This window comes from Pristiophorus japonicus, chromosome 12, assembly GCF_044704955.1.
Source record: "Pristiophorus japonicus isolate sPriJap1 chromosome 12, sPriJap1.hap1, whole genome shotgun sequence".
Taxonomy (NCBI): domain Eukaryota; kingdom Metazoa; phylum Chordata; class Chondrichthyes; family Pristiophoridae; genus Pristiophorus; species Pristiophorus japonicus.
The window spans coordinates 183825692-183850024 of record NC_091988.1 but is presented as its reverse complement, the minus strand read 5'-3'; the positions used below and the strand labels follow the sequence as shown (position 1 = coordinate 183850024).

General features: G+C 39.2%; 1 protein-coding gene across 2 annotated transcripts in view; it reads right to left on the bottom strand.

Moving 5' to 3' along the window:
* Positions 1–496: 496 nt before the first annotated feature.
* The window catches only part of rpn2 (ribophorin II), a 65817-nt gene continuing 41980 nt past the window's right edge, over positions 497–24333 (bottom strand). The window contains exons 13-18 of one of the 2 annotated variants that reach the window (XM_070896259.1): positions 23490–23576; positions 20738–20833; positions 14333–14408; positions 11009–11138; positions 4792–4869; positions 497–810 (exon numbers count right to left, since the gene is read on the bottom strand). In XM_070896259.1, coding sequence (XP_070752360.1) covers positions 4818–4869; positions 11009–11138; positions 14333–14408; positions 20738–20833; positions 23490–23576 — 441 coding nt within the window. In that variant the 3' untranslated portion in view covers positions 497–810; positions 4792–4817. The remainder of the gene's footprint in view (positions 811–4791; positions 4870–11008; positions 11139–14332; positions 14409–20737; positions 20834–23489; positions 23577–24333) is intronic. The other variant, XM_070896261.1, reaches the window with a different exon arrangement.

Sequence of the window (24333 nt, the reverse complement as noted above, 5' to 3'; positions counted from 1 at the left end):
TACCGAGAAAAAGCTACATTGTTGGAGGTGCCATATTTAAACCAAAGCTCCAACGTCCTGCTCTGGTGGAACAGGTTCACAGAAAACATCCCATGGAACTATTTCAACAGCAGTGAGTTCTCTCATTGTCCTGGCCAACATTTTGCCTTCAACTATCACCACCAAAAAACATTAGTATCTTGTTGCAGCTGGTACGTTTGCCGACGTATATCACTATACGCCAACGTAATTCTTTGTATGAAGCAATTTCAAATGTTTGAGAGAATATACATGTGCTACCTGAAGGCAAGTTTTATTTACACCTCGAAATGCTAAGTTCATGTGCATGCTGCATATTTTGTGTATTTATCAATTGTGTTACTTTAAATCAAATAGATTTAAGATATATACTGTCGTCAATACTGGCTGTCAGATAATCATGTTGTAAAACATTTGCCTCAAACATCTCAGTAGTGTGTACTCAACAAGACCTTTAAAAGAATGATGGACATTTCAATGAAATTGGTGACAATATTTTATTTCCAGGTCAGGTTTATTGCAGAAAACATAACTGATATTACAAAACATGTACCATGAGAGAGCCAAAAAGGGAAGCCGGCACACCTTTGAGGTGCAGCCAATTACTTGCAAAAATTAGAGTTGGCCTCACATGGACTAAAAGTCAGTGCACTTAAAAAAAAAAAATACCTTCACCACTTCAAAAAAGAAATTACAATCAGGTTCCAAAATTTGGTGGCACATCTTCAGGCTTTAGAAATATTTTTTATCTTCAGATTTTTCCTCTTCATGGACTTCTATTGATTCCCTGATCTAAAACAAGAAAGCCAAATACATTTAGTAAATCAAAAATCATCACCAGTTCTTAAAACACCGTTGCTCTTAAATGCAGTTACATACAATAATGAGAAAAGCTACAAGCCAGATTCCTTTATTGCTGGTCAAAGACTGACCATTTCTCCTGAACCAAAAATGTAGCAAATCCTTTTAAGACAATGCTAATCCACAAATCATTTACTTTTATAGCTCAGACGCCGAGCTTCAGTCCTTAACTATCTTCCACAGGTATGGATGATTTTATTTCTAGTGTATTCTGTCATACAAAGCTATGCATGGTATACATCACACCCACATTGCAACATTTTTTTCTTTGAACAGCTGAACTTCCCAGTCATAACATATCTCGAAGACAAGTTACACACTCTTAGGAATTTAGGTATGATGAGGTCAGAGCTTTAAAACACAAGGTTAAAACAGCCACTTTTCATGAATTAACATGACTGCCCTTACTGCTTCACATTAACCAAACCAAAGACCACGATTTAAAAAATGACTGTGGGTCCCTGTTGAGGTCATTTTCAATCTGCCCATGTGGAAAAAGTGACACGGTCAAATTGTGGTTTTCCCTCCAGAACTCTTCAAGAGGAACATTTCATATTAACATTGGCTTAAAATATTCTACTCACCTTTTGTTTAATGCAGGTTTTAACTAAATTGCTCACCAAGATATGCAAACATTTGAATCTAACAGTTTTTGTGCGTGTGAAAAATTGATACAGAAGTGACAATAAGCAAATCAGTTAAATAAATGGAGTGCACTGAACATTTGCGATTCAATAAAAATTGAGGTACAACACATTCACTATTACAATGGTTCATACAGTAGGTTCATTAGAATTTCATTTACATAAAGGCAACTTGTCTTCAGGTTTAAAAAAAACCCTGAAGATTTATAGCAATGCTGTAAAGTAGGACCCATATGTTCTCATCCTGTCACATGTAGTTTGTGCAGCAAAGTTTGAACAGGAAAACAGTACATTTTTAGAAAACAGACTTTTTGGGGTTCTATTATGCAAAATAGTTAACTGGAACCAGATCAAGACATTAAGATGCACGAAGAGCTCTGAAACATGCAAGTCATTCCCTGCAAGAATATTCTTTCTGAAGAAAGATCATTTGAGAGCGATATCGAATTCAGGTTGCACCTCTTCAAGCCAATTGCTAAAAACCTGCAATGGTGCTATCCTTGGCTCCCTCCTATTCCTCAACTACTTACTGCCTCCTTGGCTACATCATCTGAAACCCCCACCCCGCCCACCCAATGTACGCTGAACACCCAGCTCTACCTCATCACCACTTCTCTCGACCCCTTCACAGTCTCTAATCAGACTGCTTGTCTGATACCCAGTACTGGATGAGCAAAAATTTTCTCCAATTACATATTGGGAAGACTAAAGCCATCGTCTTTGGTCGCTGCCACAAATTCCGTTCCCTAGCCACCGACTCCATTCCTCTCCCTTGCATCTGTCTGAGGCTGAACCAGGTTGTTCACAGCCTTGGTGACATATTTAACCCTGAAATGAGCTTCAGACCACATATCCGCAGCATAATTAAGACGGCCTATTTCCATCTCCGTAACACTGCCCGTAACCGCCTCAGCACATCTGCTGCTAAAACCCTCATCCATGCCTTTGTTACATCTAGACTTGACCATTCCAACGCACTCCTGGCTGGCCTCCCACATTCAACCCTACATAAACTGGAAGTCATCCAAAACTGGGCTGCTCGTGTCCTAACTCGCACCAAGTCCCATTCACCCATCAACCCTGTGCTCGCTGACCTACACTGGCTTCCGGTTAAGCAATGCCACGATTTAAAAATTCTCATCAGTGTTTTCAAATCCCTCCATTCTCTCGACCCTCGCTATCTCTAATCTCCTTCGGCCCCACAACCCCTCACACCTCGTGATATCTGCTCTCTTGAGCATCCCTGATTTTAATCGCTCAACCATTGGTAGTCGTGTCTTCAGCTGCCTGGGCCCTAAGCTCTGTAACTCCCTTTCCCTAAATCCCTCCACCTCTCTATCCTCCTTTAAGATGTACCTTAAAACATAACTCTTTGACCAAGCTTTTGGTCATCTCCTCTAATATCTCCTTATGTAACTCAGTATCAAATTTTGTTTGATAAGGCTCCTGTGAAGCACCTTGGGACATTTTACCACGTTAAAGGTACTATATAAATACAAGCTGTTGTTGTTGCTATTAGTACCGATTCTGAAAAGAACAGTTATTCATCTTCACTTGTCTCTAACTTTCCAAAAACATGAGATGTTTAAAATATGATTTAAGAGAAAGGCAAATTAAAACCTGGGCTGTGGCCAGCAAAATTAACCTTGTGCTTATGCAGTCTGAATATAGTAGCATACAAGAACTGTTGTTAAAAAAAACACTAACAGAGTCAAGATTAGTTAATTAAAATGTCCACAAATTTGGCTTCAGTAAATTGGATCATGGTTACAAAGTAATAACCACACAGATGTTCCATTAAAACAAACTCTAGTCCATATATTTCATTAGTGAAATTACTGTCAAATTAGATAAAATACAACAAGTGGCGACATCTTTCAAGCAAAAATTAAACTCAAAAATGAAAGATGTCCAATTCACCCAGTATACAGCATAAAATCTTTGCTATATTTTGAGTTACCACTTAATGCAGCCACCAAGTTTTTAAGCAAAGGTGATCTTTGATAAACTTTTTTTAAACCAGAAATGGAACATGATTTTTTCATCCGTAAAAGTTCAAGTACAATAACTTGAAATGATTGTTGATTCAAAGCCATTCAATTGAATTTATATGGATGCCTGAATGTTTAAAACTATGCTTTTCCTGAACAATTGTGTCTTATTAGCAATTAAAAAAATATACAAATGAAACACTGTACAAATAACCAAATATGATGTTTGAATATGAAAATGTAGCATGCAAGACAACATACAGCTAATTATACTCAACTCTAGACAATCATTCCACATTTAACAGCACCAGCATTAAGGACTAGTACAATTCATCAAGCCAATTTGATTAAATGGTTGCAAATTCATTACCTTCAGTGCTCGAATATAGTTTACTGCTGGTTCTATTAAGGATTCGAGTTAACTGATCATCATACATCCTCAGATCACCACTGCGAAATACTAATCCTTATGGCATTAGTAGTTCCTGCTCTCCTGTTCTTGACAAAATTATAGCATGCATTTTCAAGATTACCTTGCAATGTCACAAACCACTATATATTTAATTCCTTTCCAGATTTACTCACTATCCAACTCTTATCAGTACTTCTGTATCTAGGTTAGTTGACTTTAATAAAACAATATTAATATAAAACAATAAATTTGAAGGGCTACGGGTAAGAGCAGGGACGTGGGACTAATTGAAACGCTCTTTGAAAGAGCTCAAGCACGATGGGCTGAACAGCCTCCTTCTGTGCTATGTAATTCTATGAATATACCAACAGTTTTTAATTTTCTACAGAAGACATTCCTCTTTAATGCTAAGCTAATATATGCAAATATTTAAATGGTCAATAATGGGAAGTAATTGGAAATGGGAATAAATCAAAAAAGAACTTGCACTTTGGCACCTCAAGCCTATAGTGTTGCAATATTTTTTGCTTCCAAATCGTAGCTTGATCCTTATATACCTGATCAGTAAGATTTAAAGAAATTCTGCTTTTAATGAGTATCAAACTTGCAAACAAGGTTTGGCTTGGCAGCAAATGCACATTTGGCCCAAATCATATCTGCTGGGATCATTCAGTCCTCCCATTAGCAATAACATTAATTTTAAAAATGAGCATGGAAAAATAACGCAGTTTTATCACTGGCTTCAATAGCACATCTTTTGCCATGCACGGTGGAATGGGAAATGTTTAATGGTTCACATGCATATCAGAGAAGCTCATTTTCCACATACATATATGTACACAGCTAATGCACTTCAAACCCTTACTTCGGTTAAGTTGATTAGAAACCTTTCTACCGAAGAGTTCTATATTTTGCCAATCTACTGCTTTGTTCTGCTGCAATCCTGGCAAAGGAGAGAGGAATATAGATTTAGAAAGACAAAGGTTTGAAGGACAGAGGAATATGATTAAAAGTATTAAAGTTCATAGACATTTACCAGTGGAGTGCCACTAATGGTAGGTTGAGACTTCACAACTGTACACACAAAGGTCAAACCACTGAAGCCTACATTTCGACCTATTCCTGGGAGGTTTATTAGTGACTCTAGTGGTTACGTTAAGTCATTTTTAATTGCAAGATTTTCAATGTATCGCCTGCTATAAAAACAAACTGCTGGAGAGACTATCTCAGGCAGTTAAATTTTTTTCTTTCTTTTCATCACGTACACACCTTACTTGATCAAATTTAAAGCAATCTGTTTTAATTAGATCTGAACTTGTGTTACAAATGTTTCAACAAACCATAATAGATAAAACAAAAGTGAATTCCACTCCCAATGTTCTCCTCTCCTGAAGGCACTGACTCAGGATGGCAGAAGCCCCCCAGTACTTCACAAAGTAGCCATTTTATGCCCCTTGACAATCTTCACCTGTCATTCTCAAGGCGCTCACACGAAATTGGTTCCATAGGCATCCTCAGTCACCTCACCCAAGGAGCTATTATGCAGTGGCTTTTGGTAGGATATTCAATCACAAGGGGCATCACAGCAGGGCCCATTTTGTCATCATACATATGTACTTTCAGCAGGAATGCTGGATAGCAATCACAAGCAGGAATCTTGCCCTCCAATTCTTTTCCCTAAGCCAGAGGCACTGTGGTGAATTGTAGCAATCATACTGGTATCAAGTGTGAGTCTCAACAAGTTATTTGACCTTAGGAAGCATCACTGTTGAGTCCAAACTTGCTATAGAATAAAATTCTCTACTACACTAAAGTATATTAGACTTATTTTGATTTAGAAGATACTAAAGAACTATCAAATATCATGACAAACTTATCATTTGCATCGCTCCATTTTAAAACACTGCACCTTGGGTGACTTTAAAACAAATTTCCCCCATGGCTCACAAGTTCCTAAGAGACAACACAGGTAATCTATTTCTAAGTACACTACCTTCAGCTGCATTTCTAAAATTATATATCCAACAGGAAGTCATCAACACGATCAGTCATCTGCGGACAAAACAGCCTGCAGCATAAACAAACATTTACTTCCAATAGTTACCCTGCTTGGTTAACAGAGGGAACAGAAGGGCAGGACAAGTTGAGAAGGCTGTTAAAAAAGCATACAGGGGCCGTGGCTTTATAAATAGAGCTGTAGCGTAGAAAAGCTAGAAAGTTATGCTAAAACTTTATAAATCACTTGTTACACCTCCTATTATGTTCAATTCTGGACACCACACTTTAGGAAGGATGTCAGGCATTGGAGGGGGTGCAGAAGAGATTTACCAGAATGATACCAGGGATGAGGGGATTCAGTAATGTGGAGACTGGAGAAGCTGGGATTGTTCTCCTTAGAGCAGAGTGGGTAAAGGGTACATTTAACAGAGGCAAAATGGCAAGGGGTTTTGAGTAAATACAGAGAAACTGTTTCCACTGGCAGGAGGGCCAGTAACTGGAGCACACAAATTTAAGATAACTGGCAAAAGAACCAGAGGGGAGATGAGGAGACGACTTTTTACACAGCGAGTTATGATCTGGAATGTACTGCCTGAAAGAAGCAGTAACTTTCAAAAGGGAATTGAATGTATACTTGAAAATGACACGGCTATGGTGAAAGTGTGGCGGAGTGGAACTAACTGGATAGCTCTTTCAAAGAGCCGGCACAGGTGTGATGGGCTGAATGGCCCCTTCCTGTACTGTATTATTCTATAACCCGTCACCCCTTCACGGGCTCAATGAATAAACGGATTATGTGATGTGGTACTGCGAGTGGTTGCAGGTTCGATCCTTGGTTTGTGCTAAAGTAATCAATTTCAGGGTGATAGTCACTACAGTTTACATCAGTGTCCCTGGTCCAAAATGGGGAAAAACTCTCCACTGCTCATCTTTATCTGATAGCCAGTTAACAGATTGTGGCTGAACAGCCTGGCAACACTCAGTGTCTAGGTGCACGTGAGGAATGGTAACCTGCACTTGGACAAGGTGCTATAGAATGACTTTCACACATCATTGCCTTCAAGAAATGGAGTAAAGGGGAGCAGAAAAATCAGAGCTAAAGATCGGACAAATCAGAAACTTGCATTTGAAAGACAAGCAGCGTATTTGTACAAGGTGCATAAATACAGAAATTATAAGTTTCAAATCCATGGTCACGTCTTAAGATTTTGAAATAATAAACGTGCAAATAAATTTTCATTTTTCCTGTAATTCAGCATTTTCAAAGGATGTAAAATCAGGTTCCGTATAACTGAAAATACAAAGCTCTTCGACACATCAGAAATTTATCTTAAAGCTTATGCTGTAGCACTCCCTTTATTCCAAGATTCTTGGTAGATGCAAATTGGTGTCAGTGAAATAGAAAATCAAATACATTAATAGCTTCTGAGCCAACATTTGTAGATGAAGCTAACAGACGTGTGAGCTAAAACATTACTGTACATAAGTTACAAAATAAGCGGAATAATAGAGTTGCCCAAGTTACTGCAGACAGCTGGAGTACACATGTCACTGACCATAGTCTGAAACTGAAGCAAACCACCTAGATCCTGAGCTACACTTCCGACATCATAGCCTCGCCATCTCATCCAAAACTCTGCTACCCATATCCTCTCCTGCACCAAGTCGTGCTCACCTATTACTGACCTACATTAGTTCCTGGGCCCCCAATGCCTCAAAATTCAAGTTCTCATCCCTGTGTTTAAATCCCCTCAGGGCCTTTACACTTCTCCATCTCTCTAACCTCCTCCAGCCCATAAGCCACCCTCAAACTCTCTGTTCTCCTGATTCTAGCCTCCTTACAATTTCAATGTAAAATGTGCTATATGAATGCAAGTAGTTCTTCAGCTCAAATGCTATGGATTGTCCTAAATATATATTGAGCTGCAGTGTGTTCACTCTCAATGATGCAACAGGATAGTTCTACATAATGAGTTTACCATAGAATGAAGCTTTAGCACACAGATTATATACAATACTATTATTCTGTGAGTTTTGAAAGATGCCTAGAATTTTAAGGGAACACAGATCATTTCTAGTCTTGGTATTCTTTGAATAAATGAGTTACACTTGCATCTTTACAGCTGAAATACCACGTACTCGAAAAGGTAAAAATATTGCTTTCATTTGGTTTGTGTGGGTTCAAAATGTAGAAAATGCTTTTCCTTTGGCTAATTCTAACAGCTTTTGAAAAAAAGAACCAGTGGTAGTTGAGGAAACCTACCATTCAATGGACCATGTATCACTAAAGTAACTTGCTTGATTGCATAAGTGACCAATGAAACATATTAGTAGCAGACAGTTTTAAAATGCAAATTATTCAAATTCTTCAATATAATAGTAAATGGTTAAACTGAAATACAATTGTAACATTTCAGATTCCTGAAGCCAATTAAATCAAAATGACATGTCAAATATATAAAATCAACACATGAAGTGCCATCTAATTTTAAATTGCTTAGCAGCCGGGTGTACAGACACACACTGAACAGGAGTGCTCAGCACAGCATATCCATCCCTTTGGGTAGCATCTGAATGTTGAAATGTACAACAAAAAACCATTTTAAAACCTGTTTTGCATTCTGACAGTAGTCAAAAAAGTGTTTTAAAAATATCAATATTTAAAAATAAACTCATTGTGGCACAATCTCCAAGTGTATTTTGTTAAAATGCTCCACTTTCCTTCCTGCTTCCAAGCAATTCCCCTTCAGATAAAAGGGTGGGTCACATTGGCCATAAATTTCTACAGCCATTTGGTAGGAGATTTAGAGGGGATTTGAGAGGAAATGTCTTCACCCAGAGGGTGGTGGGGGTCTGGAACTCACTGCCTGAAAGGGTGGTAGAGGCAGAAAACCATATTTTAAAAGTACTTGGATCTGTACTTGAAGTGCCGTAACCTACAGGGCTACAGACCAAGAGCTGGAAAGTGGGATTAGGCTGGATAGCTCTGTTGGCTGGCATGGACACAATGGGCCGAAATGGCCTCCTTCTGTGCTGTAAATTTGTATGATTCTATTTGTAGAACTGACTGTCACCTGACAAGAGGCCCCGAGTTTCTGCATCCAATTTATTGCTGGTATGATTCAATGCTGTATTACAATGGTAGGTTTCATTCAGTAGACTCTGGATGGAATGGAAATCCTCAAATGGGAATCCAGTGCTGCAGATTCCATTCAACAAAGATTTTTGTCTAAAGAGAGTTTTGTTTTGTTTTGTCCTGCTTTATTAGAAAAATTAGCAAGGTAAGGAATTTTGAGTAACCATTGTTTTTAATCAACCAACCCCAGGTTGTATGAACAGTTGGAACTAAGGCTCCCTTACACCGACGCCAACTGTGAAAGAGAATCCCATACCTTGCCATTAGAATTCCCTTCCACTGTTATTTCCCACATCAGTGCTCCTTATGGATTCTTTACCATTTTGCATTAAACTGTCAGCCAAAAGAGTTGAAACTTTCAGGCCAATGGTTAGATCTGGATTCAGTCCTCGATCTCAGAGCTAAACAAACGCTGTGCTAATTCTATACTTCCCTCAACCACTGGATCATTAACTTGCAAGAGAGCAAGAAACTCGCTTGGAAACATTCAGGGCCTCAGCATTAATGACAAATAGCTGTACGGTGATTGTGTTTGCCTTTTATGTTTAAAAGTAAGTACCAAGTGAATCAGCACTTGCAAAACTAAGCTTCAGCTACACAGACTTAAATTCCATAAAAACCTATAATCTATGTTCACTGTGATTGCATGTACTGCAGTAAAATCACAATACAGTCCCACCATTTTAAACATTCATACTTAAAACAAGCAGTTGCTTATAAAAGCCAAAAAGCAAAATCGATTAGCATTAATGTCAATTTCAAAGATGCCGGTTTATGATGCCTTTAGTGCTCCGTTTACTTCGGGCAGGCAAAACTGGTGGCTAGAGTTTTATTGGAAAGCCATTGATTGATGTCAGCCATGCCTATTATGGGTACTCCAAATTTTGTGACAAAATGTTTCCAGTCACGCTGGTGAAGCTGTAAGTTTCCGAGATGGACCGGCTTATGGCTAATCTTGGACCGGGAGCCGGGGCCACCCGCGGTTTGCCACCCATGTTGGGTGACCCTGTTAGTATTAAAGTTGAAACTGTCTCTGGATAAATGCAGCTGACATAATTTCTAGCTCGGGGACTACATTGTTATAGAACAAGGACTTTTAGGGAGAATGACTACAATATATTACACTAAACTTTACTTTTTGACGATGAAGTACACCAATAGGGATGTTCTGTACACATTTATGCGATGGCCGTTATACTGGATATCCTATATAGCAGGCAGATCGCGTTTGCATGAACACGCCCGCTATAAGTGGTGGTAGACTGCCTTGCTATCCTCTCCTCCTTTAAAACACACTTTAAAACCTACCACTTTGACCAAGCTTTTGGTCATCTGTCCTAATATCTCCATATGTGGCTCAGTGTCAAATTATTTTTGATACAGCTCCTGTGAAGTGGCTTGGGATGTTTTTCTACATTAAAATGCAACTTCCTGTTATTTAAAATATTGCAGATACCTAGAAAAGTAATTTTAAATGGACATGCTACTAGTATTTTTTTTTGTTGCTTATTGTGGAATTTGCTTTTAGTGATCATGATGTTCTTAATGCTGAAAATTACTTTGCATTTCCATCAATTTTACTGTTCAGCACACATCAGTTGATCAAGATTGTGCTGGACACACCCCAGGCTTCTATCTTCCCAGTTATGCTGATATTATAGTCAGAAGGTGGCAATCCCATAGCACAGCCAACATTATGGAATTGCCACCTTCTGACCTGCTGATCAAACCATGATCACTCCACCTGGATTCGACTGCACTGGATGCAGCTCCTGTCAATTTAGCATGGTGAGAGTTAAAAGCTTTATTTCATTTTTAAGCACCTATAAAATATGTAACTTTACCAGTGATAAAAATAATTCATTCTTTAAATGCATCTGGAACAATCAAAAATACAGCTACAAAGAACTAATGCACATAATATCTGGGCAGGTTGAGAATTTCTTACCTCTTTACTGCTTTCTGAGCTAACATTCTGTTCCCAGCAAAGAATGTGATGCTGCCAAGTATAGCGAGATACTGCAGAGTCTGGAACATGTTCAACTGAGTCCAGTATACGTACATGAGTCCCAACATACCTGGGAGAGAGCAAGGTAAGGGGGACATTTTAGGCTGAAGTTGTATTATAGGGGTATTGGTACAGAGGTCACTTATGCTGAACAAATATTGGACCTAATCTAGTAACAGCCAAGCACTTCACTGACTGGCCCAGTCAAAATGATGATGCAATACATAATCGTCGGGTTTCTTCAATTCATCAGAAACAACTAGTTATATTCAGAATCTCATTTTAACCAACGCAAACGTTTAAACTTCAGCCATCTGTATATAGCACCTTATTTCACTCGTTCTCTGAAACAAGACAATTAAAATATTTTCTCCACAATGCCTCAGATCTGTAACCTACTTCACTTTGGAGGACTAGCTGATCCAGATGGCAAATTTTACAGCCATCACCATTCAATACTTGTCTATAATTAAGCCAAGTCTGCAGCTCACCAAATACAGACTGACATGGTCTCAAGTCATTGCTGATAGTTTGCTCATTTCTAGCAACCAAAGTACAATATGACTTCAATTATCAAATCAAAATAGGCGCTCAAGCCAATAAATAAAAAGAAAGCAATGGTTCTGAAAAATAATTTGATGTCAACTCAATCTTTATATATCTATGCCATCCAAGATCAACACCTACGTCTTGCAGGCCCAACGGTTCTCTATCTGTCCACAAAGAAGCAAGTAATGGAGTCGGTGCTGACTTTTACAAGGACATACAGAGCTGGGGTTTAAATAAGTCAATTTTAATGCCATTGCTGCTTGTGCTTTCTTATGACTTGTGCATTCTTGTCATCAATATCTTTGTATCAAGTTGTAGTTCTACCCCACTGTGTTAGTCGATACCTATCATTTCCTTGATGCACAAGAAACAGAAAAGATTTGATAACATTAGGGAATAAAAACAGAATGATTCAATGAAAGTAGAATGGTCAAAATTAATAAATCACAGGAAACAAAAGGGTGACCAGTATTGTTGAAGCAAATGTAATTTTGCACAATTGCAAGCTTTTAAATTACTCATTCAGTTGATAGAGGTTATTTCTTGTAGAGATAGTTAAATGGCCAAGTTCACAATTTAGGATTGAAAAAATTTTTTAACTTAGTAGACCTCCCATAATGTTGCTTACCATAATGCAGAGGATACACTATTTTACAACAATGGGGATGTTATACGTCAAGTGTGATGGGGAAAATGTTACTGAAAGCAAGTGAGATGCTTCGAGGAAGCAAGCAAATTGCACCTAATATTTTTAATTAGTAGCGGAATAGGGTCCTGGAGTTGGTAGTATTTCAGTGGTGCAGCTGCAATCTAGCAGCATAGCGATCTGGGGTCCTTGGATCTGCCACTACAGTGGAAAAGGAACCTATGGTATGGCAGAATTGGGGATTAAATGTGAGGTTTGGCTCAATGGTGAATTCCTGGTGACGGGAGGGGCAGCGTATGGGCCCGGCAGCATTGGTTAGGGGAAAATCCCACTTCTACCAGCACCAGGTGGAACTTTGAGGGATTTCTGTAAACACAATGCCATTTTGCGATTGGTTCTTGGCAGTGCATCTCTATGTCTATCTGTTTATTATATCCAAATAATGTTAACTTATAAGCAACATTTTTAAAATTGAACATAATTCTGTAGTTTTCAGTTAAATACACTCATTCACTTCACTAACACACACGATCCCTCTCATCGCTTCAAGGAAAGTTAAGCAATGCAATTACTATCAAAATGCAATTAGATAAAAATCAACTTTTTTAAAAAAAACTTGAAAAAAGTTTTTATTAATTAATTCTTGAGATGGTAGCATTGATGGCAAGGCTGACATTTATTGCTCATCCCTTATTTGCCCTGAGGTGGTGGTGATGAGCCACCTTCTTGAACCACTGCAGTTTAATACAACCAAGTACCTTGATAGGCCGCTGCACAGGGCAGTTAAGACTGGAATCACATATTGACCAGATAGTGGGTAAGTACGGCAGTTTTCCTTTCCTAAAAGGACATGAGTGAACCAATTGGGATTTTACAACAATCGGATAGCTTCATGGTCACTTTATTTTTTATACTGATGCCAGCTTTTTATTTGAGTGTTTTTAAACTGAATTCAAATTCTTAACCTGCCATAGTTGGATCTGACCTCATTCCAAGTTTACTAGTCCAGTAACATTACCACACGCCCATAAATTAAATGAGGAACCACATTCAGCCTTTTTTTTCGGTGTCTGACAACTGTTTGGATGGGGAAGGAGTCAAGTAGCATCTGAATATTGAATCTGAATTTCTGTCAATACAATGTGCGATAATCAGGTGAGATAATTAGACTGCAGCAAAATTCAACTCATTTTTTTGAAAATCAAATTCAATTGTTATGGAAAAATGGTTTCTTTGTGAGTTTAATGCACTCTATTTGAAGTTTATAGAAACAAAACAAAAGCTACAACAGTAATTCATCATCTTTTCTCTCTTACACACAGATACACAGTCCCCCCCCGCCAAACCCATTAGGGAAAAAATACTATCTGGAAAAAGGTTTTGAAATTTGTTCTCTAGCTTTCCTTTAAATAATTTTGAAAAACATTTAAGTAGAAACTGCTCGAATATTCCAACAGTACAGCTAACGATGCTGATGCACCGTAGGAAATTAGACACACCGCACATGTTCAGATGCATAATCCAAATTCAGCTCAGAGCACAATATCAAGTTTAAGCCCAGGCTTTAGCCTGCGAGAGAGAGAGAGAGAGTGCGAGCAACAGCGACAGAGACAGATTTTCAAGAAAAAAAACTTAAAAGACGACATTAAAATACATAAAAGACAATTCGGTGCATAAATTTAACCAAGCTATTGTGACGTATGCAACTTTTATTTGGTTTTGTTTTATTTTGTTTGAACCTTTATTTTAGATATTAGAAGTTTCAGTTAGAGAAAATAAATGGCAGATGAAAAATGTTTTCAGAAAGCAGTTTGAGTGACTTGCAGCGATCTAGTGACCAGGTTGCATAATCACAATAAAATAGCAGGCATTGCTTGTGACAAGTTGTGATAGGGAAGCGCGATACCTTCAACATTGGATCCATCAACAACAGGACCACGTACCGGAGTAACAGGTAGTGCACGTATTTATAATGAGTTTTCAATTAAATGTGTACAATAGATTGTGAGATAGATTTTGGCAATCTATGCAATGTTTTAGTTTCCCAAGACAAAAAAAAAACAACTTACCAGCATGGCCCAAATGGAATACGATGGTGCTCGGAGAAAAGGTGAAATTGGAAATGTTGACACCAAGTTTGATCCACTGCAGAAAACATTAAAAAAATATATGCAAGGTTCAAAGTTAAAGCACAACTTTCAAAAAGCACAAGCACATCTCAAAATAGGTCACAATTTAGAGTTTAACATTATGCCTCCTTTAAAATAACATAAGATCCTTCTAATGGGTAGTTTTACACAGGGTCATATGAAAAGAAAGGCACGGAAAATCTATTCGACCCATCCATGAGATGATGCAGCCTTGCGCACCACCCTCGCCAACCACCAGTAACGCTAACTTCCTGAGGGAGACAAAAATAGGGACAAATCCTGCGGGAGAATTCTTCCCGACTCCCTATGGCAATAGGTAGACTATGGTTGGCCATAGCATCTCGCTAGACATACCTAAACTGACCCCTTCTCTTAATATGTCCCAATCCACTTAGAAACACAGTACTACAACAAGACCAGAAAACCGATGATCCCAAAGTGAAGGCCTGAAGACACAGTTAAAAGCATTGTGGCCTTTAGATCTTGTCAAAAAAATTGATTCTGTAATTGCCAATTCTGTGCAGTTCAGTAAATAATGCATATAATTACTAATAATTCAATACTGCAAATGTGTAGTATTAGTAGCAGGTAGTCGCCTGGACACCTTGAAGAGACCTTGGTCTATGGTTTTCATGTACTCGAATTAACTGCTGGCAATCAGAGGTTTTATTAATTATCGCAGGGATTTAATTTCAGTGCCAGTTCTTTGCAGAAAGTCTTTACATGCACGTCAGAAAAATTATTCATTTCCAACTCAGGTCATTAGTTTTATAAACAATAATACTGACATTGCAGTTCAATGTCACCACTTATTGGCCCCAAGTTTCGCCCCGCGGCGAAAACGGCGCACCTCTGAGCTGGGCGCCTGTTTTTCGCGCCGAAAACTGCGCCTAAAAAAAGTCTGATATTCTCCAGCTCCTTGGAGCTCGATGTCTGCTTGGCGCGGCGCGCTCTTCGCAGCAGGAGGCGGAGCCTAACACTCGCCCCGATTTTCTAAGTAGCAGGGGGCAGGTACAATTTAAATTAGCCTTCGTGGTGCCGGCAACCCTGCGCATGCGCGTGGGAGCGTGCGCGCACGCGCAGTCTCACACAAACATTGGCACTCGGCCATTTTTAAAAATACTGCAGAAAAAGTGAAGATTTGTTTCTTGGACCCCTGCAAAGGCTTGTAATTTAATTTTCTTGATATTTCTGTGTGTGAGGGAGTGCTTTTAGCAGCACTGCTGAATAAATCACCTGCTGAAATCAGTGAGTTCAGCTTTTCACTGCTAAACTTGCAGAACCGGTGCTGCATTGGTGCATGCAAATTAAGGACTGTGTGTTTGGAGAAATAAGAGTGCCAATTCAACTTTGCAATAATACGTGGTGTTGACAATGCAGCACCCATTCTGCAAATTTTAATATAAAACTGTCGATGTGGCTGCCTCTCCCTGTCCAAATGGCCTCAGTCCCCCTCACAGCTCGAAGGCTGCTGCTGTATCTTCGGCTGCCGTTGAGCCACTGACGCCGCCCCTACAGCGTGGCCGAATGGCCTCAAGCACCATAAAGAGCTGCGTGTGTCAGGTGTTGATTCTTCGGCTGCCGGCCAGCTACTGACGCCGCCCCTAAAGCGTGGCCGAATGGCCTCAAGAACCTTAATGAGCTGCGTGTGTCCTGCGTTGATTCTTCGGCTGCCGGCCAGCCACTGGCGCCGCTGCTATCTCATGGCCGAATGGCCTCGGGTCTGTCCGGTGCTGCTTCTTCGCGGCCAGCCACGAAGAGAATGAAGGCCTGCCTCAAGCACTGCAGCTCAGCTCGAAGCTTGCTGTCGCTGCCGTCGAGACACTGACGCCACACCTCTGCCTGTCTCCAACATGAAAGGCCTGCCTGAAGCACAGCAGCTCGAAGGCTGATGCTATTTCACACAGGTAGGAACATGGTTTATTTAATCTTTTCTTTGCTTATAAATTTTTATTTAGGTTGGATTTATTTGTATAATATTTGTACAGGTATAATTAAGGATTGATTGTAGAATTTAATGACTTCCCTTCCCCCCCCACCTCATTCCCTACGCCTAATTTGTAACCTATGCCTGATTTTCTAAAGTGTAGACAAGGTTTTTGCGAGCGTACAAAAATCTTCATTTACTCCATTCTAAGTTGGTTTGGAGTAAGTTTTCACTCACGACACTTTGAAATCAGGCGTAAGTGGCCGGACACGCCCCCTTTTGAAAAAAAAATTCTGTTCCAAAGTGAAGCTGTTCTAACTGACTAGAACTGGAGCAAACTAAATAATGAGAATTCCGATTTCTAAGATACTCCGTTCTACACCAGTTGCTCCTAAAAATCAGGAGCAAATCATGTGGAAACTTGGGGCCACAGTAACATATTATTCTGTAACATCTATTTTCAAACAGACAAAGGCAAACATTTATAAAACAGGCAAAAGTAGCTCATTAACAATTCCTAGATTGCTGTTTGAAAATCTCAAAGTATTTCTTTATATGTGGACACACATAATAAGTGTGTACAGAAACAACCAAATCATCTTTTTGAAAAGCACCAGGGAGTTTGAGCAGAATACAACTAAAAATGTATTATTTTAAAGAAAGTGATTATGCCCCCAAGACAACGACAATAGTTTCTCACTCAGTACTGCCACACAAAGTAGCCTTTATACCTGGAACAGATGTTAAACATGTTATTTATTTGGATTGTGCTCAGTTAATGTGATTCAACATAGGAATAAAAAACAACCAAATCTTCACTGATGGCTAACTACTCATTTTACACAATTAGGTGCAGTCTCAGCCATTACAGCGGTCAAAAAATTGGAGACAATTTGAAACAGGTTAGATTCTTGCAGGAAAAAATGCACTATTCGCATAACCCTGAATGCACCAGTAGCTTTTTTGGAAAGCATATTCCCCAAAAAGTCTGCACAAAACAGAAATCAGAAATATCACTAGCCCAAAGTGTACCATTTTAAGGCAAGATAAAACAATCCTTGGAAACCAACAGATCAATGGAGGCACAGAATGAGATTTGATTAGGGGGCTCAATTTTCCCCAATTATCTGCGCCATTTTTTTGGCATGCACCGTTTTTTTTTTGGAGTAAATTAAAAATTTCCCCAAAGTTTCAGCGCCAAAAAATCACTTTGGTACGATTTTTTAAAACCACATCGGGGACGTAACCTGCCACCCATGCCAATCCTGGCCATTTAAGCAAGTTTGGCCAACTACGATTTTTTTAAGACGGCGTATGCGACCACTCTGAAAAACCTTCTGGGCAGTTAACAGTATCAGCTCAGAAGATCCAGGTCCACGGCCAGGACAGCAGTGGCGGGTGGGGCATTCGATCCGGGTTAGGGGCTTAGGATCCCTTGGGGAGCAGAGGCCTTTTGGCCTGGGCTAGGAGCAGCACCGGCGGGTTCGGCCTCGGCTAGGAGTGGCAACAGGCGCCGGCAAGGGGAGGGGAGGGCCTTTTCAATTCTTACAACTTTTGACACAAAGACTCCAATATTTTCATGTGGTAAGCTGCTGCCTTAAATAGCTGCAATGTGCAAGATGCTTGTGCAGGTTGCTGGGAGCAGGCCAGAATGTCTTGTATGTTTCACTTTGCAGCCTCAGCCGTGTCCCTCGTGACCCTGGCAACCCGATCTTTTTGGTGCAGATCTTAGGCTCCACCCGCAGAGCTTAAGGACAATCTACACCGGGCCACGTTCACAAGTTAAAACGGGGAAACTTGCAGCTTTTTTTCCCCCGTAGTTGGGCACAACTCTTCAACTACGCTAAAAATCTGCAATGTGGAAATTTGAGCCCAGGGTTTCTAGATTATTTTTTTCCAATTTTCAATGTGCCCATCATGTTTACCAAAAGAAATCCCATGAATAGCCATGTTTTAAACATACCAATCGGTGTACAGTACTATTAAAATTAAGTCAACAATCTCCATATAAAGTATTGTTTTGATTGTAACAGAAGCTTGGCAAACCATGTCACTTATTCTTGTCTTGTCCAACAAGTAAATTCATGAAACTGTTCTGATCGGACCATGAGCAATGATGTTAGCACAGCCACATATCTGAAAGTTACTAAAGCACAATATAGCAAGATCACCTGACAGGACTTGACCAGATCTAGTCTAGTGTTGCCAATCTACAGTATTTCCTGAACACTCAATAGTTTTAACATTTCCTCTTTTGCATAAATTGTATATCACATCATTTTAATTCCCGCTTGTAGGTTTTTCAATATGCAAAATAGATGAGCAGTTAGCAAAACACAATTGATAACTGTCAGTCTGTAATGCCATACAATTTACAAGTCATTACAGTAATTGGATCTAATTCACTATCATGAAATTGCTATAAATTATTTAGTCAGAATTGTAAGATTTTGACTAATTTGAAACCAAACTCAGCTTTGTTTAATTTGGGACATCCCAATTATCCCCCAAAAGACAAAAGCTTTATCTGACCAGTGTGTGTGAAGATTAGTCTCCCCATTAAATCTAGGTGTTTTAAATTAGCATTTTAAAAATCAAGATAAAAGAGAATACTTGTTCATTTGTTGCACATCATTCATATTCCGATAAGAAAATCTTCAGCAGTCACAGGATTAAAAGTGGAATCTAAAATTATTATTCCAGTATCCTATTCAATTTGCCATACCTCTTGCTTCAAAACTATGAGAATAGTCAGAATGATACAAGTCATTATTTTGTCACTGTGGTATTCAGTATATATCAAGATATTGAAAATTCCATGTACATTACTCTAGAGGACATTGAGCTAAAGAGGTGATGATTGGGTAAATGGTTTTTGGATGATCAGTTCAATTCCTTATGAAACTCGGATCATAAATGGCCCAATTTATACGGAGGACATTGTGGACTATTTACTGGACCCTTCGTCACAGAAAAAAAATAACCTGTTTAAAATATAATCGGAAACTAATTTCAAAGTATTTGGACACTGCACTCCAGAAAGTCTGCCTTACTTTTGCTAAGAATTTCTGCTGATTTTTTCCATGGGGTGGAAAAGGGAAGCGGGGAAGAGAAACAGCAGCCGATTTGTAAACAACGCCTACCATTCTGGGTTTGCATCACCAGAGAGATGATCCACTGATAGCAGTTATAGGCCCATCAATATTAGCACCAGAGGGAGTGGGGGAAGATCAGTGTGCTTCTGATCTCGGGATGCATTCAAAAACATCTGAGCTTGAAATGTCCAGTACCAGATGCTGAAGTGTTTAGGATCAGATGTCAAGTGGTCCTGGACCCTTTGAAAGCTAAAGGGCGCCATAAATAACCAAATACTTTTACATGCTCTTGAAGACAACAGTAGCTTTCGAAGGAGCTGACTTTTTTTTGGCAATGCGACCAGTGATAACATCAAGAATTCTTAGATTTGATATTGAGACATGCAACCCAAAGCTCCCTATAACACCTCAGCAGAAGAGCACCCATGTTTAATTCTTAATGCCTGGGTAATGTGCTGTTATTATGGCCTGTGTTCACCGAATTGAATCAAGACTGGCATAAATTGATGTTGCTCAAGATCAACAAGTCAGGCATGTCTTGGCTGAATTCAAACCCAGAAACCAAAAGGACAATCTTCTCTAGGAAATTAATTCCCTCATACGTGTACCAACAGGAGGTACTCAAATACAGGGAATTCTTGCCGTATTACAGAAGAGAGCTCCCAAATGGCTCAGGGGATCAATGGATTACCTGCCGTGACATTAGGCAATGTCAACCAGGAAGGTCCGCTTTGAACTCTGGTTTATACAGAGTTAGCTGTCAGCATCACAGCTGGACTCAGTAACCATAGGCGAGGGGGTGGGTCGGGGAAAGCAGAAAAAACACATTATAAACATTTGATCCTCATCCCAAGTGGCGTGATGCTAAGTGTGCATGTAAATGTTTGGCGAGAATAGGATCAGGTTCAGCTCTGATCCTCCATGATCACACATTCTGGGGACGTTCAATGTCTGGGCTCAAACCTCATCAATGGCCTTTCAGTTGCCAATCTCAATGAAAATAACCATCAGCATGTCAGTGCTTTCTTAGGCCAATGGGAGAAAATTGGGAAAAAAGATGCAAACAGTATATACGACAAGTGAAAAACGAATTTTCTTAAAGCCAAGCATGCTTAAGTTGCTTTATGATTGAGAATTTCAAATGGCACATCAAAAGGAATCTATTCAGAATTAACTTGTACAGTAGGCAACCTTCAGCAATAAACAAATCTTCCCTCAATCAGTTGAAACCAGATAGCTGTAATCAAAGTTTGTCATTTCTAGCAGCACAATCTTAAAAACTTTGATAAAGACACTACTTACCAGAATTACAAGCAGTAAGAGGGGTGCTAGAACAAGGGCAGTGAAAGTATTGGAGACTGCAATGGGTGGCTTCTTTTCAGGTTCCCTAAAGAGGTGCTGTAAAAAGAATAATGTTTAAAAGTATACTGCATAATAATAATAAGAGTAAAAAGATCAAATGCTACATTGCAGCTATTACAAAATATAATGAACCCAAGTTAAAGCAATGAGTATATTTACTTCCTATGATGCAAGTTAAAAGTTTTGAATTGTACTGCTTTTCAGAAAATTGCACACAGTATCATTGATGGGTTTCTCCTTCCCCAATATTCAGATTTCATTAATAAAGCAGGGGGCTACAAACAAAGGTTAATCGAAGGACACAAAAGTATAAGTTTCATTGGTCTTACAAAGAGAAATGCAGACAGATCCAGGCTTCTTGTAAACATGAGAGAGGATGAGCTGGTCACCAGTGCGAGACACGAGGCCAGGGAATGAGCACATGATGAAAGGGGGGTAGGGGAAGGGGAAGGGAAGGGGGGGTAGTAGGGGAAGTGTGCCCAATCACAATAAAAAAACAAAAACACAAACAGCTGGAAATACTCAAACAGGTCAGGCAGTGTCTGTGGAATAAGAACATTCGATGCTTCAGACTTCAAGACCCATCCTCAGGACTGGAAGATCTTACAGGGGAGCAGCATTTTTAATAAAGGAACAGAAGAAGGAGAAAAAACACAGGAGAAGAAATAAAATGACCCGTGAAGTGCTTTTGGGAGATGAGATGATTACATGGTAGTAACATTACCAGGCGACAAAAGGAGGCAGAATGATAAATCGAAGCGATAAAAGACATAAATGAGACACTGAGTAACTAAAAGGAGGCGAGGCAGAAAGGGAAGCAGGAGAAGCCAGCAAGGTGGTTCAGGCTGGTGGAAGACAAAAAGCAGACCACCAAGGGTGCAGATCACCCCGCCAATAGTGTTCCAACAACGGTACCTATCACAAGTACCAATCTGCTCTCTCCCCATGCCCAGAATTACCAGCACACCACATCCCACATTGCCAGCATCTACTGCCAGAGAGAACATAGAGGCTGTAGTTAAAGGTCTGAAATTGTTAAATTCAAATTTATGGCGAGAGAACTGCAAAGTGACTAGTACAAAGATGACAGGTTAGTTGAATGGGTAGACAGGCGGCAGACACAATTTAATATTGAGAAGGGAGGAAAGAACATGAATGTGGGTGTACACTCAAATGGAAAGGCACTGAAGGGTATGGAGAGACCAAGGGGTTTAAAAACATAATTCCCTGAAAGTGTGGGAGCATACAGAAAAAGCTATTCGAAAAGCCAACAGCAGTTTGGTTTCTATAAATAGGGGCATAGAATAAAAAAGTAAAAATGGTAATCTTGCAGTCTGGCTACCCGATTTTTGAAAGGGTATTAAAACCACAGAACAAACGGCACAGATTGACCAGAATGATGACAGGGACAGGAAACTATATTTATTAGGAGGGACTTGAGATACTGGGATTATTTCCACTAATATGAGATTTATTAGAGGTTTTTAAAATTATGATGAGTTTTGATAAAGTGAAGAGAAAAAACTATTTCTTCTGGTTGGGAGTCAGTGATGAGGAATCATTAATTTACAATTGCCACGATGGAGAGAGTAAGGAGAGGTTATGAAAACTCCATTAAGCAAATGGCTGTCAGAGCATGGAACACTTTGTCACAGGGAGTCGCTGAGGCAAGGGACTAGTGCAATTTTTAAGAGAAAATTGGATACATATTTGACTTGGAACTATAATTCAATAAGGCCAAGCATATTTGAACAAGACAAATGTTTGCACAGGCTGACATTTAAAGCACTGTAGTTCAAACTGAACTGCTTTTATCTGCTTAAATCCAGGGTAATGAATTGTATACAGTGTTAATGTGCAATTATTTTGCAGCCTTCGAATTCACTAGTACAAATTGAAGCACAGAAGATGACAATATGCAGGATACAGTTTACATTTGACAAATAGGCTTGCCACTACAAGTGGGACCAGGAGCCTGTCTTATAATTTTCATTATGTATTTGTTTTGTAGCACTCTTTGGGTAATTAAATGCATCAAGAGTAATAGGCAAATTCATTTTAAAATGGAAGTTAAGTTCATGCATCAATCGGTTTTGGTGACATCACTGTAAATTTGACCGCCCTTCCCAAATATGACCGACTCCATGAAATGCAAAATATCCTATGAGAATGTCACATGTGGCACGAGTCATTTGGTTAATGCAATTCATGAAGAATCCGTCTTTCGGATGAGACGTTAAACCGAGGACTGGTCTGCTCTGTCAGGTGGATGTAAAAGATCCCATGGCACTATTTTGAAGAGCAAGGGAGTTCTCCCCGGGGTCCTGGCCAATATTTATCCCTCAATCAACATCACTAAAACAGATTATCGAGTCATTATCACATTGCTGTTTGTGGGAATTTGCTATGTGCAAATTGGCTTCAGCATTTCCTACATTGCAAGTGACTGCACTTCAAAAGTACTTTGTTGGCTGTAAAGCACTTTGGGACATCCAGTAATCATGAAAGGTGCTATATAAATGCAAGTCTTTACCTTTTAGAATTTTAACTACATGGCATGCAAGAAAGAGAACATGAAGTATTCTGTGTAGTGTAAAAACGTTTTGCTACTCAGAGAGTATAATATTGTTATTCGCTGGACATTTTATTAGAATGATACCCATTAGTAGCTGAATCTTACACAAGCACCTACCTGAATTTCAGGCTTGGGGGCAAAGAGATTATGAGTCTGTACTGGGGTTGGAGCCTCTTCATCAGGAAACTTAATTGCAACATCAGCCTATGATAGGAATTTAAAAAAACTGAACATAAATTCTTTAAATGTTAAGCGTTACTGTTCACACTGTAAAAATTCTCAAAAAGCCTTGGTCGCCATCATGTTCTGACTTAAATGGTTTTCATTTTTGGACACACTTTCAAATATATGAAGTAACTCATGCAAGGTCATGCAGTCCAAAGCCCAGCTTTAGAACTGGAAAGAAATTAAGCAAATGTATTTTTCCACCAGAAATGTGGATTAGAAATCTTAGTGCAAACTACAAAAATAATTTAGTACTCATAGGTTTGGTATCAGAAGAATTGTAACTAACTATAAAATATTTGACAACAGCAACTTTCACAGTTTTAATTGCCAAGACTGATAATTCTAATGCATTGTAGAGAAACTTTGCGCTGTGTCCACTGGTTGATATGTGGCAGACTTCACAACCTTACATATCGGCAACAGTTACTTTAACTCTGGTCTCCAATCAATTATTTTTTGCTGTTTTGCACAGAAAATCATGATTAAAAACTTTAGAGCTTGTTAAGTATTAGGAATAATAAATACTTATACTTGAACTTAAACAATTATATGGTTCCTTCACAGAACTCTATGTATCGGTAAGCAGCACCACAGATGCACTGGTGCCAAAGTGGTTGGTTTCTTTACACCATTGTTGCTCTTTTCTCTTTAGTTTCTTCTGAATATTCGAATACATAGAGCTCAACAACCCATAAACATACTGAACGGAGAGCAATGAAATTCAATGCATTTC